General features: G+C 43.0%; 1 protein-coding gene across 1 annotated transcript in view; it reads left to right on the plus strand.

Moving 5' to 3' along the window:
- skia (v-ski avian sarcoma viral oncogene homolog a) overlaps positions 1 to 5,964 on the plus strand; it is a gene marked incomplete at its 5' end in the record, with an annotated part of 39,573 nt that extends 33,609 nt beyond the window's left edge. Inside the window, 3 exons of the mRNA XM_080534953.1 lie at positions 1 to 61; positions 2,722 to 2,952; positions 5,179 to 5,964. The exon at positions 1 to 61 is cut by the window's left edge and continues 328 nt beyond it. Of these exons, the coding sequence (XP_080391079.1) occupies positions 1 to 61; positions 2,722 to 2,952; positions 5,179 to 5,361 (475 nt within the window). The 3' untranslated portion in view covers positions 5,362 to 5,964. The remainder of the gene's footprint in view (positions 62 to 2,721; positions 2,953 to 5,178) is intronic.
- Between the last annotated feature and the right edge of the window lie 10,800 nt (positions 5,965 to 16,764).

Here is a 16,764-nt window from a genome sequence, read left to right on the forward strand (position 1 = left end):
GAGGGTGAAGCAGGAGGAGAAGCTGGGCTCTGCCCTGCAGGCCAAACGGAGCCTTCAGCAGGTACACACACCCCACCCCACCCCGCCTTCCAGATCGCCTTCCCTGGCAGCAATGATGCTAATGATGCTAATACTAAAGTTGTACATTTCACCTGTCAACCCTCCCGTTTTTCCCGGGATTCTCCCGTATTTTACCTTTCTTTCCCGCTGTGCTCCCGTTTAAATATTTTCCCGTAATTCTCCCGTATTTTTAACCTATAATAAAATATAATTTAACACTTAATTGTTAGACGTTAGACGCATGCGCACAATCGCTATATCCATGTCAGAGTTGACTTGTCTCCTCTCGTTTCTTGGGCTGCGTTCGTAATTTTGCTCTGAGAGTGCCGGAACGCACACTAGATGCAACGTCATAAAGGGACCAAGTAATTTGATTGGATAAGAGGCATTCCATGAGTGGTGATCAGATTTCCAGAGCGTTTTTTACGAACACAGCCTCGATTATCGCTGTTTTGAAATGATCGCTGGTAGCTTTGCGCCGCTCTTTTCCCATTGACATCATGGTGTCAAGTAATGTATAAATAAATGTGCTGAATTTAGATGCCCTTTTGTGTTTTCATGCAGGGATGTTCAAAGTATTTTACTTTCAACCAGGTATCTGATTCTGACCACCTGTAGTCACTTACTTAATGTAGGAACTACTTAATTCTTGTTGCACTGAAGCAGGTGGTTGATTGACAGTGTATAGCTTTGTCTAAATGTAAGGGGTATCCTATGGTTGTCTAGTGGTGATGTTAGGACTGACTGTGTGTACAGTCTAAATGTAAGGGGTATCCTATGGTTGTCTAGTGGTGATGTTAGGATTGACTGTGTGTACAGTCTAAATGTAAGGGGTATGGTTTGTGGATGGTGGGGGGGGGGAGAGGATGACCCGGGGGTGCGCAGGGGGGATATCCCTTATTTTCCCTTATTTTTTGGAAAATATCCCTTATTTTCAAATCCCAATGTTGACAGGTATGCGCCATGACAGACAACACAAACTCTGCTAGAGAGCCAGGAATTAGCTTCAGCTCCACCTATGTGAGACATAAATGTCAAATACACACATATGCATAATAAATATCTAAATATCTAAATATATCGTCCTATATGCGGTCAGACGACAAGGCGATTCAACCAGCAGCATTGACAGATGATTGTCATCCTGATAGCTTTATGTTCCCGCCCGGCTGTCTCTGTGATCCAATAACTCCCATTCTGTCTATGAATAGTGATTTGCACATACAGTGTAAGTGCGTTACAGTACTTTCTTTGTGGAGCGTGAGGTCACATTTCATCCAGTTCTCTGTGATGTATGTGACTGTCAACACAGAGAGAGAGAGGGTCTGATTTCCCCGCCTCCCAAACCGGTTTGTACGTCGTGTGACCTTTGAACTTTCCCTCAACTTGACTAAAATGATAACTGTGCAAGTGATAGGAAGAGAGGAAAGAGTTAAGAAATGGGGAAAGTACACGCGTTAAGCAACTCACGCAGAAGTGCTTTCATTCAGATGACCGGGCTGTTTAGCATGACCTTGCAACCAAAAAAGAAAGAAAAAAAATCAATTTTAAAAGAAAATTCGGTTCTTGGAAAGAGACCAAGAAGTTCCGCTGTCTAAAACGCTGACAAGAAACGGCGTGTGTGTGTGTGTGTGTGTGTGTGCGATGTACAGAACGTGCTCCCTGAGAGTCAGAGCATTCTAGAACGACAGCATTCCACCCCAGACAAAAGTTTGCCCTCATCAAAACGTCACTATCAATAAAACAATGGTCGGCAGAGATTGAACAAAGTAATGGTTTTTCAACGGACACAATGACATCGGCACCTCCAACTGACTAGCTAACCCTGAACTACCATTGATGTAGTGGTGCGGGGGTGTGGGAAGGTGTGGTGGAGGTGTGGGGTTGGTTCTTTTCATCCTATTCCTACGAGGTAACAAAGGTTTGATGACTGACACACTGGTCCTGGCAGTAAGGTTCCCGTGAGAAGCCTTCTGTGTGGATATGGGTGTGTTTCCACACACACACACACACACACACACACACACGCACACACACACTGACAGACAGACACACACACACGCACACACACACACACACACACAGAAATCTGTTAGTCTCTCAGTTTCAGAGAGGAAGGAAACTCACTTGTGTTGGCCCTCATCTCCTTAACCCTTGCCTTGGACGCCCTCTCCCCTCCTCCTAGTCACCACAGAGCCACAGACACAGTACTTAATGCATTCATATCCATCATACAATGACTTCTATATTAATATCCATTATACCACAACTTCTGTTTTAATAAAACAGCAAGGGAGTGAAACAGAGCTTAAGGTGATAATATTGTTATTGTGGTGTTATCGTAGCGCATTGCACCGATGAATGCTTTCAGGGCACCTTCCTGGTGACCTTTCTATCTATTCTGGAGTCAAAATATACCCTTTCATGCTAATACAGATAGCATGCTCATCAGCGAGCAGGTTCCTTTTCCTCTCAAAAGGATTCTAACACCAATAGCACGCTAATCAGTGAACAGGTTTCCCCTTTCCTCTCAAAAGGACGCTAAGAACCGATAGCATTCTCGTCAGCTGAGCGGGTTCCCCCCCCCCTCGAAAGGATGCTAACGCTAACATGCTAACGCGGCTAACGCTAACGTTACCCTCCTCCTCCCCCCCCTACCAGGAGCTGGAGTTCCTGCGGGTGGCCAAGAAGGAGAAGCTGCGCGAGGCCACGGAGGCCAAGCGCAACCTGAGGAAAGAGATTGAGCGGCTGAGGGTGGAGGGCGAGAAGAAGATGAAGGAGGCCAACGAGTCGCGCGTGCGTCTGAAGAGGGAGCTGGAGCAGGCACGGCAGCTCAGGGTGTGTGACAAGGGCTGCGAGGCGGGACGCCTGCGCGCCAAGTACTCTGCACAGGTGAGGGGGGGGCGGGACACACACGCACGCTACACACGCACACGCACGCACACACACACACACACACACACTCCAATCAAGTCCATTCATGCACACATGTGCAACCGTGACAAAAAACACTTGCCTATGCACGCACACACACACACACACACACACACACACACACACACACACACACACACACACACACATACACACATACACACATTACGCACACATACAGAGACAAAGACACACACAAACACAGACCACAGTTAAAAGCGTCTAGTCTCAGTCAGAGCTGGAGTTGGCTGCTGGCTGACGACCAGGCTCAGTGTTCTCATGGTCAACGGAGAAACCCCCCCCCAAAAAAACGTCCTTCTCTTCTCTCTTAAATAAATGGGTGTAACCCCAAAAGAGCACCAACACATGATCATTGCTCGCCCCGGAGAGGAAACAGGAAGAGACGTCTAGTTCCTCTGAAGCATCATGGGAAATACAGATTAGACAAAACAAAAAAAGGAAGGCAGGCTCTGGAGGGGACTCTCTCGTTTCCCTAAAGAGAGGGATTCACTTCACCAGCCTTTCTCATCATAACAAAGACCATTCTATTTGAATGAATGTTTGTTGAATGTTTGTGGGCTTTGGAGAGACACAGCTAAGTGAGGACTGTCTTCAGACCTGTGTCTGGGCTGAGAGGTTTGAAAGGCGGGTGGAGTGGGTACAGGATGTGGTGGCGGTGTGTGCTAGCTATCTAGCATGCGCGTGTGTGTATGGGTGCGTGTGTGTGTCTGCGTGCACACGCGCCAATAGTGTTATTCAAGAGCCTCAAGTGTTATTCAAGACATGACAGTACTTGGAATTCGATCATTGCACCCGACATTTGCATTCTAGGAAAAAACAAATCAAGTGACACACACTGTGACTGGAAATGCTAAAAGCACAGGCACACCTAGCGCCTTAGTACCTTAGCTCATAATATAACAATATGATAATAATAATGTTTTATTTGCATGCAATCAACTTGTCAGTCAATTGTTGGAATGTGGTATTTTTTGCTCTAGGCGCAGGGTCAGCCATAGTCGGCACCCCTGGAGCAATTAGGGGTTAAGTGCCTTGCTCAAGTGCACATGCAGCTCCCTCCTGAGGCGGGGATCGAACCAGCGACCTTCCGGTTGCTAGCCGTCCTCTCTAACCTCTAGGCTACCTGCCTCTCTAACCTCTAGGCTACCTGTCTCTCTAACCTCTAGGCTACCTGCTTCTCTAACCTCTAGGCTACCTGCCTCTCTAACCTCTAGGCTACCTGCCTCTCTAACCTCTAGACTATCTGCCCCTCTAACCTCTAGGCTAGCTGCCTCTAACCTTTAGACTACCTGTCCCTCTAACCTCTAGGCTAGCTGCCTCTAACCTTTAGACTACCTGTCCCTCTAACCTCTAGGCTACCTGTCTCTCTAACCTCTAGGCTACCTGCCTCTCTAACCTCTAGGCTACATGCCTCTCTAACCTCTAGGCTACCTGCCTCTAACCTCTAGGCTACATGCTTCTCTAACCTCTAGGCTACCTGTCTCTCTGACCTCTAGGCTACCTGCCTCTCTAACCTCTAGGCTACCTGCCTCTCTAACCTCTAGGCTACCTGTCTCTAACCTCTAGGCTACCTGCCTCTCTAACCTCTAGGCTACCTGTCTCTCTAACCTCTAGGCTACCTGCCTCTCCAACCTCTAGGCTAGCTGACCTCTAACCTCTAGACTACCTGTCTCTGTAACCTCTAGGTTACCTGACCTCTAACCTCTAGGCTATCTGCCTCTAACCTCCCTGTCTCTCTAACCTCTAGGCTAGCTGACCTCTAACCTCTAGACTACCTGTCTCTGTAACCTCTAGGTTACCTGACCTCTAACCTCTAGGCTATCTGCCTCTAACCTCCCTGTCTCTCTTACCTCTAGGCTAGCTGACCTCTAACCTCTAGACTACCTGTCTCTGTAACCTCTAGGCTACCTGACCTCTAACCTCTAGGCTACCTGTCTCTCTAACCTCTAGGCTACCTGACCTCTAACCCCTAGGCTACCTGACCTCTAACCTCTAGGCTACCTGTCTCTCTAACCTCTAGGCTACCTGTCTCTCTAACCTCTAGGCTACCTGTCTTTCTAACCTCTAGGCTACCTGACCTCTAACCTCTAGGCTACCTGACCTCTAACCCCTATGCTACCTGACCTCTAACCTCTAGGCTACCTCTGTGTGTTTGTGTTCCAGATCGAGGACCTGCAGATGAAGCTCCAGCACGCCGAGGCGGACAGGGAACAGCTCCGGGCAGACCTGCTGCAGGAGCGGGAGGCACGGGAGCACCTGGAGAGGGTGGTCAAGGAGCTGCAGCAGCAGCTGTGGCCCAAGGCAGGTGGTGTCAGCGACAAGGACACGCCGACCAAGGACATCTAACCCCTCCTCCCCCCCACCACCCCGCTACCTGCCAGTCCTACCACCACCACCATCATCAAGCCCTGCCCCCTGAAACAACACAATGACCCCCAACCAGAGACAGAGATGACAGGAACAGAACAGAAAGAGCAGATGAAGATGGATCCTCTACGTGGTGTATCCATCATTACTAAAAGGACTGAGTGCTTGGGATGCATCCTTGGAGAGAGAGAGAAAAGTCATACTCGAATATGTGTACATGGACCAAGGGAATATGCGTTACTAAGATCAGCACTGAACTCACCCACTCCTCCAAGAACTAACAATTGGATCGGATTGAAAAAAAAGAAAAAAGAAGAAAGAAAATTGATATATAGCACAATGTTTGGTTGTGCCTGCATTTTCCTCTGAAAGGAAAACTGGGAAACATTTGACACAGACTTTTCTACGATGACAAAGATGATAATAATACAATATTAGAATATGACAACTGGCCTGTTTAGAGCCGTAAAGTGGTGGGCTGTCCAATGGCAGAGGAGCCCAGCAGGAGGACCAGACTCTTCCCATAATGCCCTGGCAGGGTTTACCTACCGCTCCTTACCCCGTGAAGAAGAAGATTGGAGGATTTCATAACGTTATAAGCTATTTAAGTGACTGCATAGCGATATGTAAAAAAAATGAAAAACGTTTTCTTTGTTTCTTTGTGCTATCGGAGCTTGAAAAAAATGTACGAAAAATATTAACAAAACAACAAGCAAGACGAACTATCACCAGTGTCACCATGATTTGTTGGTGTAGAGGAAGCTGTTTGGATCCATTTGAGGAAAAGTAGCAAGTTTTATACAATTTCTATTAGTCCCTAAATAACAGTTTACTATGGAATGGATGAAAAGGATTGCATTGGACTAGTTCTTTTCTCTAGTTGGAAAGGGCCCGGTATCTGTATACAGGGTATCTGTATCTGTATTTGAAAGAAAAAAAACATGTTGTGTTCTAGGCACCTTTGAGAATGAGCACTTCATTTGAATATTTACAACAATTTCCCCCACAGGTGATGATCACACAACACACACAAACTGCACACACACACTTGTCGTCATGATGTGTTTGCGTGCATTTGGGTCAAAACCCAAAATCTATCTTGTAAAGATAAACTTTGTGTTCAATTTGTAATTGTGTCCAATCTGAAGGGCAGATTCCCTGTACACAAGACCTCTGCCAGTGTGTCTGGGTTGTTGACTGTGTTTATTTCTCTTCATTTGATTATTGAGAGTTGGAATGACCTTGCTCAAATAAGATCCAAAAGACCGTTTTTTAATACTATGATTTTAGGGTTGAAAGTGGCGCCTTTAGAAAGAACCACAAAATGTTCTTTTTAATTAAATTATGGTATGTAAATATAAATATATGTTGTTGTTTTTTACTTTACAATAATGAATCGCACTTTGTCATAACAAAATACTGTTATAATGCATTATACTCACACTATTGTCTTCAATCTTACTTTGGAAAAGAAATATCCATCGACAGCAACAATAGAAATCCAGTAAGCATTTTATTAATATTATGCAACTCATTTAAATGCAATGTAATCATGTGTTATCAAGGCAAAATACTGTAAATAAATGAGAGAGAAAAAAGGGGTCTACATGCTTGCTTGCTGATACAGTTTGAGGCTGTTGAAAGAAATCATATTTCTTTTTTGGCAATAATTTTGATCTTTTTGCTTTCTATAAAGTGACAGTCATTGACAGACAGACAGTGGGATGTAAACGTGCTAGAGACAGAAAGGCTTGGGCGCCCAACTCTCCTAAAATCTTGGTATTTATTAATAACAGTCTAATTCATTCAAATTCCAGCGTGTTAAACACAGTCAATGGGAGGCATGATTATAGGGGTCCGAAGACACATGACACATATTTACCTGAAAACTATTAAGATGATTAAAAAAGACATATATTTTATAAATGCTCCGATTACACAGTGGGTACAATGCAATCAGAATGTACATTGTGTTAATGCTATTTTCCTTTGGTTGTTGTTGTTGTTGATGTTGTTGTTGTTGTTGTTTTTAATGTGGGGATATTTTTATTGCTTGTCTGTTATGTTCCTTTCTCCGATAGAAAACTCATATATTTTCTTTCATATGCATGCCATTTGATAAGGTTTGCCATACATATAGTCATTATTGGGCATTGATACTGTACATGTAAGGGTTTTATTGTGTTATGCAATATACAGCAAACTTGTCTTTTTTAGAAAAAAAAATCTCATTTTTAAAGGAAACTAAACCTTGTTTATTATTATTACGTAGTTCGGAAAAGGACCTTCACACATACAAGCGCAAACCACAACCAAACCACAACCCCAAGTTCAAATGCAATGCTGGACAACCCTCAAGTGCCTGAAGGTGGGCCAGAAGGTGTCCAGAACAGGAACACTGATGATGTAACTGATGATGTAACCGTTGTTGCTGCCTCTGTAGGGACATGCAGAGGGTCACCTCCACCAGGGATGCGGACGCGGAAGACAGACCTCAGTCTAGAGCTTTCTCCAGGTTCTCTGTGCACACATCCCTCTTGGCAGGTTATCCAGGTTCTCTGTGCACACATCCCTCTTGGCAGGTTTGACGGTTTGACCACCTGGCTCAAGCTATCCAATGCAGCTCTCTTTCAGTATTCCTTAAACAACACAGTTTACGGCAGAAATGACATCTACTCTTTTGAAAGCAGAAACAATTGAACGAAGTATAAGGCATTTTGAATGACAGATTTTACTCATTCAAAAATGTTCTTTTGGAGATATGCATGTCCAACTTTTTTTATAGAGATCAGAACAGAAACCATATGTACCATAGCTACGCGGTATACTGAGGTTCCTCTTGGTTGTAGATAAAGAGGGCCTACCATTTTTACGTGATTTGATCGGTCCATAAAAGGTGGACAAGTCTAACAAATGAATCGGGCATTATGTGGAAGCCCAATGTCTTAACCAACATTAGAAAGGGCAATGAGAGACTGACACTGAGTCTGTGACTTTCACAGACTGAAAATTGGTACATTTTATAGTTGTTTTTACACTCAAATGAAATGATATGTGTAGTTTCCTTTATTCACGGTTTTCTACAAAAAAGGGAGAACATGACGACATGGCCCTTTGCTCTCCCACGTAAAAGAAAAAAACGGTTAATGATTTATTATTTTCTAAACAAAAAAACATTTTGCTAAATGGAGGACAATAAAGCAGCAATAACAGTACATATTAATAGACAAAACTAGCCAGTGTGAAGATTTAAAAATCTGAATTTACAAATGTAAATAATTTTTCATTTACAATATTGTATTATATATGTACATGGTGTTTCCTTTTTTCAAAACAGTTTTTTTTCTTACACAATAGCTGTCTTGTTTTTTTGAGTTTGTGTTTTAACCAAGAACATGTTTCAAAAACAATTATTGCAGTGCGTTAGAGAATATTCCCTACATAAACATGATGTTTATTCCATTATTTTCATCTTTTGTTTTCTTCCTTTTTTTTTTTTTTTTTTCTTTCTTTTTTTTTTTTACTGTAGAGTCTTTATATTGAATGACTTTTTTCACCAGTTCATATATATTTTTAACAATATATTCAATAACAAATAGTGTACCTACAGGTATGATATGGTATGGTCACAAGACTACCGCCACCACGCAGATTTTTTCCCCCATCCTCATGTATCTTTTTAGCCCTACGCTGCTGCTAATACTATATAAACTTTACAACTCTAGAAATATTTTTATGTAAGAGGTAAATGTATGCTTTCTCGTTTATTAATGCCGCATATACAGTATGAGAAAAAAGCTTGGCTTATTTATCTATTCCCTCCTTTCCCTCATCTTTTTGCGCCTTTTCCCACTTCCCCCCTTCATCAACACCCTTCCCTTCTCTCACGACACGGACTATATTGTAAAGTAAAGGACTTTATGAGATTATGTTTGAACATAGCTATGCTTATATACCACAGTGACTGAATGTACAGTGTATAGATGCATTACCAGAAATAAAGTTGTTTGTCCAGATTAAATGACCCCGCTTTCATTATTTTCTTCTGTTGTTTGTGTCTCACTGGAAACCGTCCGTTTACAACCAACAGTGCCATCCCTATGCATTCCCTATGCCTCCCTATCCTAGGTGTGGGGTATGCATTAGCAACTTCAAAGAAAAAATGGGGACATTACTAAGTTAACATAACTTAGTTTGTTATGAAGTTAACGTATTAACGTTACAAATAAAACCCACTCATATCCACTCATGCAGAATCACAGCAGAATCACTTGCATGCTTTTGATAATACGGAAATGTTTTATAATAATGATATTTTCATCCTAATGTATCAAATCAAATCAAACTTTATTTAAAGTGCATTTCACACAGGCACCTCACACAGGCATATACATATGACATCACAACAACAACAAATATCAGTAGAAAAGCAGCCATATCATGACAACATAATCCATATAATCTAGAAGTTACATCTGGTTAGTTAACCAGGAGATGAGTTACACCTGGTTAGTTAACCAGGAGATGAGTTACACCTGGTTAGTTAACCAGGAGATGAGTTACACCTGGTTAGTTAAGCAGGAGATGAGTTACATCTGGTTAGTTAACCAGGAGATGAGTTAAACCTGGTTAGTTAACCAGGAGATGAGTTACACCTGGTTAGTTAACCAGGAGATGAGTTACATCTGGTTAGTTAACCAGGAGATGAGTTACACCTGGTTAGTTAACCAGGAGATGAGTTACACCTGGTTAGTTAAGCAGGAGATGAGCTACATCTGGTTAGTTAACCAGGAGATGAGTTACACCTGGTTAGTTAAGCAGGAGATTAGTTACTTAAGCAATATCACACGAGAGGGAGTGTGTTATACTGAATATCAGCACGGCTGTGATTCGGTCGTAGGTACGAGGCGCTAGGCCGAGTACCGAAGACAATCACAGCCGTGCTGATATTCAGTATAACACACGACCTCGAGTGTGATATTGCTTTTATACAACAGTTCTACAGCACAATTGATTAGTTAACAGTAATAAGTGACAACAGATTATGATTTGTTTGTTTATTTAATCATTTATTTTGGCTCCGTCAAGAAAAAATAGTTCCTCAACGGGACTGTTCAACTAGCGAAGTTTCCCACAGAAGTGGGGGAAAAAACGTCAGATATCAGATATATAAATGGGTTATTTTGATAAACCGGATACATTTTGTGAATATATATGGTTACTTTCTCGCCTGAAAACATATTAAAACTTCATAAAATGATATATTAACACTTGTAGAGCCAAATTACAGCTTTTGGCCAATGGCGGCCAAAATTGAGGATTTAAAAACGGAGAGTTTTGCTTTGCGCGCTGATTGGCTAATGTCTTCTTAGTAACAATGTAGTCTAATTAACAGTAATTTAACACCTGTGCGGCGGAGTGCTACATATAGTTAAAAGTCCCAGTGCTGTTATACTATATATCGTAACTCATGGAATGCCTCTTGTCCAATCAAATTACTTGGTCGGAACTAACTGTTGTATAAACCTGGTTAGTTAACCAGGAGATGAGCTGAGTTACATCTGGTTACCCAGGAGGCAGTTCCAAGGACTGGTCCTCGAGCTGAATATCTATGTCTATCAATTTAGCACTGCCCATAGCATAGCTACCATCGTCTTTGCTACAGCTAGCCCTCCCCCACCCCCACACATACACACATACACACATACACACCACCAGCAGCCAGCGGCGTGTTGGCTTTGCTACTGCTAGCACCCAACCCCCCTACTTTGTCCCAAAAGAATGAATTCAACAAAACAAGTTTGCATATGGCCCAGGTGAACTGTATGGCTACAGTTCAACAATGTCAAGACAATGAGACGTTGAACCACTTCTACAGAGTGTGAGGGTTCGTTCTGAGCTCAACAACAACAACAAACAACCTCTTTGGCTTCATCCTCTTATCCGTTCTGTGCACACCACTACAGTATGGTTACGGGCCAGATGTGGAACGCTGACGATAATTACCATGAATAACTTAAAAAAAGAAAATCCCCGGGAACACTTAGTGGAAAGGAATGTAGGAGAGTTCTCAAGGAACGCCCACACGGCTTGACAGTATTCGATGTAAACATTCATTAGTATACACACATCGCCACGCTCACCAGACGTGTGTGTGTAGCCTTGCTCTGAGCTTTACCGTACCTCATATACTGTGTGTCGACGCTGAAGAGATTATTTTTGTAGCTACTCTCATTTCGTAATAAGTCATCAGACTCTTCACAGAACCTAGGGTATAGTCATGTCATTTGGCTTGTTTCATGTCTTGCTTTCAAAGCTACGGGTAATTCTGAGAGAATACCAAGCGGAAGTTTCATTGAAGACATAAATGAATACTGTATATCTCTGTGTTAAAGCCTTGCAGATAGTAAGATACCAAGCTGGCAGAGATGCGTCGTGAGCTTAAAGACATCAGGGAGGGAAGAATCAACAACGTCAACAGTGGTTCAATAAATGAACAATGTAACATAACCTATCCCATTGGTAGAATATGAAGCACCAGTATTTTAATCAGTCATATGTTTACATGTTTATACTGCAGCCTAGCTTGGTCATGCCCCCCTCCCACCACCAGCACCACCACGCCCCACCCCACTCTGTCCTGATCCCCGCCCCAGGCACCAGAAGTCCCCTGGGCATCTGGCCGGCCAGAGGCGCAGCTCTTGGCCCACATTCCGCATGGTGGTGTGTTCTCCCAGCAGACACTGCTCTGATCTCCGCTGCACTGCTGCACCGCTGCACCGGGCTATTGACTGACCCAATTAGCACTGTCACATGGACAAGCAGAGGACCCCGCGGTTAGCTCATTAGACTCTGGAGCATCCCTTTCTCTCTGTCTCTGTCTTTCTTTCTCTCTCTCTCTCTCTCTCTCTCTCTCTCTCTCTCTCTCTCTCTCTCTCTCTCTCTCTCTTTCTCCCTCCTCTCTCTCCCCCCCCCTCTCTCTACCCCCCACTATCTCCCTCTTTCTCATGCATAGTTTGTCTTATGTAATTCATTTTCGTTTCTACCAATTCAATATTTCACATGTTTCTTACCATTCTTTGTTGTTTTTTTAAGATAAGTGTATATTATTCAGAATGTGTTTTTGTGTCATCTATTCTTTGGCATGACTGGGGAATTAGCCATCCTAACTGCTGGACACAAGACTGAATATTTTAAGTCATGATTAGTAGCCTTTTGTTTTTACTGGTCAATGCTGGACTAAGCGTTGATTGAATGTACTGTACAGTACATCATGACCAGATGGGTTTGGATAAATGTGTGTTCTTCTATGCCTTACACCTTTACATCAGCTAACCTCTGAGCTCCTCTTTCATAGTCAACACAACAGTGTCGCCACAATCACAATACGGACTCAAGAATGACCCAACACCAATCCTAGTCTTTAGACACAGAGATGGCCATCTTTTTATACAATCTCAACATTAATATTTGAAATCATAAACATGCATTTTAAAAATGTGTATTTTTACATTCAAATCTAGATTTCAAATGTGTAAAAGACATGGCAATTATGGGATTTTGTATTGAAGCATAATAGTTTATGTTTTAGGAGATTTGTGTTTTGTGACAATGAATGTTTTATGAATGATTCAACTTTTATGAGATGTGTTTTGTGGCAGTCCTTCGGAGCGCAGAGCTTCAGGCTCACGTCATCTTTGTGTATGTTGATGACATGTTGGAGGTTGATGGAGAGTTGTATCTATGGGACCTGATTGTATTTGTAAGTGTGTGTGTGTCTGTGGGGGAGGTTCATTGTTTACAGATAGTACTATGAGGTCCTGGCCTTCTCCATCTCACTGGCAAGTCCCCTGCAGCCCCATAGATCCATTGAAATCTACCACACACACACACACACACACACACACACACACACGCAGACCACTCACTGCCAACCAACACACAGGTCAATGCCCCGCAGGCGAGGTTGAATATTCATGGGTGACCGCTGCCTTTTACCATCTCAGCTTGACAAAAACCATCACTGTCTTTCTACCGTTTCTCTTGTCAATCTGGCAGGAGTCTGCTCATCAGATCAGCTGGGAGCCCCATCACGTCACATTGATGAGGCGCCCATTATGTATATTAAGCTATGTAAGCCACTACCAAAGGCTCTGGGTTGCCACGGCTTTCTAGAAACCGATCCAGAAATCTGTCAACATTTCTTGTGATATGTGCCGGACTGACATGTGACTGGAAACAGATCCTCTCTTCCATCCTCTCTTAGGTTATCATTCGAATCCCATCAGTGTGGGTTGTTCGTTTAGCAGCACACCATTGAGGAGAATTTCCTCCCCTGTTCATTTTCTTTTCTTCTTCTTCTTCAGCTTGGTTTATATTTGTGAGCGCAGTGTTTGCTAGCCCAAAGAGCCGCTGTGGCTCTGGGACGGAATGAAAGGAAGACTTTGTTTCCTCTGGACGTGTTTCTCCACCCAAGCATGGACCACCACTAACAAGCCCTACTCAAGCGGACAGAGCCAAGCTTTGGCGCTACAATGTCCCGAAACCAAAGTTAAATGTTGCCAGAACGTCAAGGGGAAAGTCTCCTTTGTTCTGATATATATAATATATAGCCCCTTTAGCTGACGCTTTTATTCAAAGCGACTTACATTGCAGTGAGTGCATACACTTTTCAGTATATATATGGTCCCAGCGGGAACCAAACCCACAACCTAAGCACGTCACCTGTTACTCTGTGAGGTCATGTATTCGAGAGAACGTTCCACAACAAATCCAATCACGTGTTTAGGGAGATGTGTTAGCACTCTGACACGGTAGACAAAGGAGAACGTTGAGAGAGGAGAACGTTGAGAGAGGAGAACGTTGAGCGAGAACTTTGAGAGAGAACGCTGAGAGAGGAGAACGTTGAGCGAGAACTTTGAGAGAGAACGTTGAGAGAGAACGTTGAGAGAGGAGAATGTTGAGAAAGGAGAACGTTGAGAGAGAACGTTGAGAGAGGAGAACGTTGAGAGAGGAGAACGTTGAGAGAGGAGAACGTTGAGAGAGAACTTTGAGAGAGGAGAACGTTGAGAGAGAACGTTGAGAGGAGAACGTTGAGAGAGGAGAACGTTGCCCTTCATGTGATGATTCAAAGTTCAGGGAACAGTTTTCACAAACCCAGCTTTACTGGTCGGGCAGAGTTCCAAACCCAGCTTGACTGATTGGGCAGAGTTCCAAACTAGAGGTGGGACGCGGAAAAAAAAAAATCTAATTAATTAGAGGCGTTGTAATTAATTAATTGAAATTAATCACATTTTAATCGCATATCAATATTTGACATGAGAAACAACAGTTTTCAATTCAAATGGATTTGGTAGTGAATCAATGAATAGACATATACATACGTTTAAAGCAGGAAAATCCTGTTTATTTTAGCTACACAGACCAAAAGATCACACAATGTACCTAACCTTGCTATCTAACTCAGCAGCTTTAACCAAAATACATTCAACAACAATCGCCCCTGCTCCTAGTGAATCAAACAAAAGTATCCTGTGTGTGTGTGTGTGTGTGTGTGTGTGTGTGTGTGTGTGTGTGTGTGTGTGCGTGTATATCAGGAATGTAAGAATTATACCTGACCCAGTGTTCTAAACTCTGCTAGTGCCTCTCTCAAAACACCTACTGCCAATCACACCACCCACACCTGATGATCACTCAACACCAGGCATGGGGATGGTGACCTGGGCCATATTCCACAAAGCTCGATAAAGTTCTAAGCCTCGATAAAGTTCTAAGCCTCGAAAATGTTAGCTTGCGTTCGGTGCCATCAATGTGGCTCAAATAATTCGCTGCTTGGTTGAGCTCCTTCTGAGTCAGATATAATTAGCCTGGTCCCGACCAGGCTAAAACACAGGCTATAGTCATCCGTGCGTCAAAAAAGGCTCACAGGCGGAAACTAAACCCTGAACGAAAGTTCCTCATGTGTCTTTTAGGAAATATTAGTTCCCACTTCACACGAGATAGATTAGATAGTTTGATTAGATAGTTTGACTGTGTGATAGATAGATAATTTGATATTTTGAAAGTGTGATCGATCGATAGATAGTTTGATTGTGTGATAGATAATTTGATATTTTGAAAGTGTGATCGATCGATAGATAGTTTGATTGTGTGATAGATAATTTGATATTTTGAAAGTGTGATCGATCGATAGATAGTTTGATTGTGTGATAGATAACTTGATATTTTGAAAGTGTGATAGATAGATCGTGTAAAAAAAAAAAGAAGTAATTGTCTCAACTTGCATTGCCGTCATCACAGCGGTCTGGCTGGCGTTGTGGTTAAGGCTGCGGACTCGAGTTCCAAAGGTTGCGAGTTCGAGACTTGACTAAGTCAATCCTTTTTTTTTTTTTTTACATTTAACCGAAGATTTCATGCAAAGGTTTCAAACACCATTGTAATCGTGTCAGTTCTTGTAAATTAGCCTGCACCATAATTTTATAGCGTACATACTTTTTTAGATGAGATTTTAGATTAGATTCAGACAACGAAATGCAGTAAAAAGTGCGCCTGAAGAGGGATTTGAACCACCGATATAAAATGACGAATAAATCCTATGGCAGCGGTCGATACCACTAGGCCATTGTGGCGATATGACGGTTTGTAGCCTGCTGCTGATATCACCACAGTAGTAAATATTCATTTATTAAAATATGAACATATAACAATAACTGGGGCTAGTATGACCTACGCATTTAATCGGTCAGCAATTTCTTGCCAAACCATTTCCCTCGCCTTGTTAATTGCGGCAGTATTGCACTATTTTACATCTTATTTTTCCGTCTTCATAAAAATCAATAATTCGGAATGCTGCGCAAATGTAGTACCCCTGCAGAGTGGAGTATCTTCATTTCGACAGATCGACTCTTCTGGGCTGCGTATGTCTGCGTGCACGCGCCCATATCGAAGATTTGTAAGCCTGTCTTCTGTGAACACTGATGACACAAGGCTGATCCTCATTCGAGGAATCACCTGAGGCTTGAATACCAATCTCGAGTACCCTGAGCGCCGCATTTATTTATAGCGCCGCTATATTAAGCCACCTTTAGTGGAATATGGCCCTGCTCCACAGTCACAGCTCCTGACCGTCAGGCTGTCCAAGTTTATCTCCTCCAGGTGGCTGTGCTGATTGGCACACGGGATGGAACGTCCCGCTCCAATTTAAGATCCCTGTTTACGTCAACCAGGAAGTGGGCGGGGCCTCCAAACGTTGGAGCACCTTGAGCCTGCTTGACAACACGACACAGGGCTTTCACACCGGCAAAGAACCGTGCCGGTTCGCGTTCGCGTTCGGAAACCTCTGAACCTTGGTGCTGTCTGGCGAACGAGCCCGCGTTCATACCA

The sequence above is a fragment of the Nansenia antarctica genome, assembly GCF_963989245.1.
Source record: "Nansenia antarctica genome assembly, chromosome: 6".
NCBI classification, from domain to species: domain Eukaryota; kingdom Metazoa; phylum Chordata; class Actinopteri; order Argentiniformes; family Microstomatidae; genus Nansenia; species Nansenia antarctica.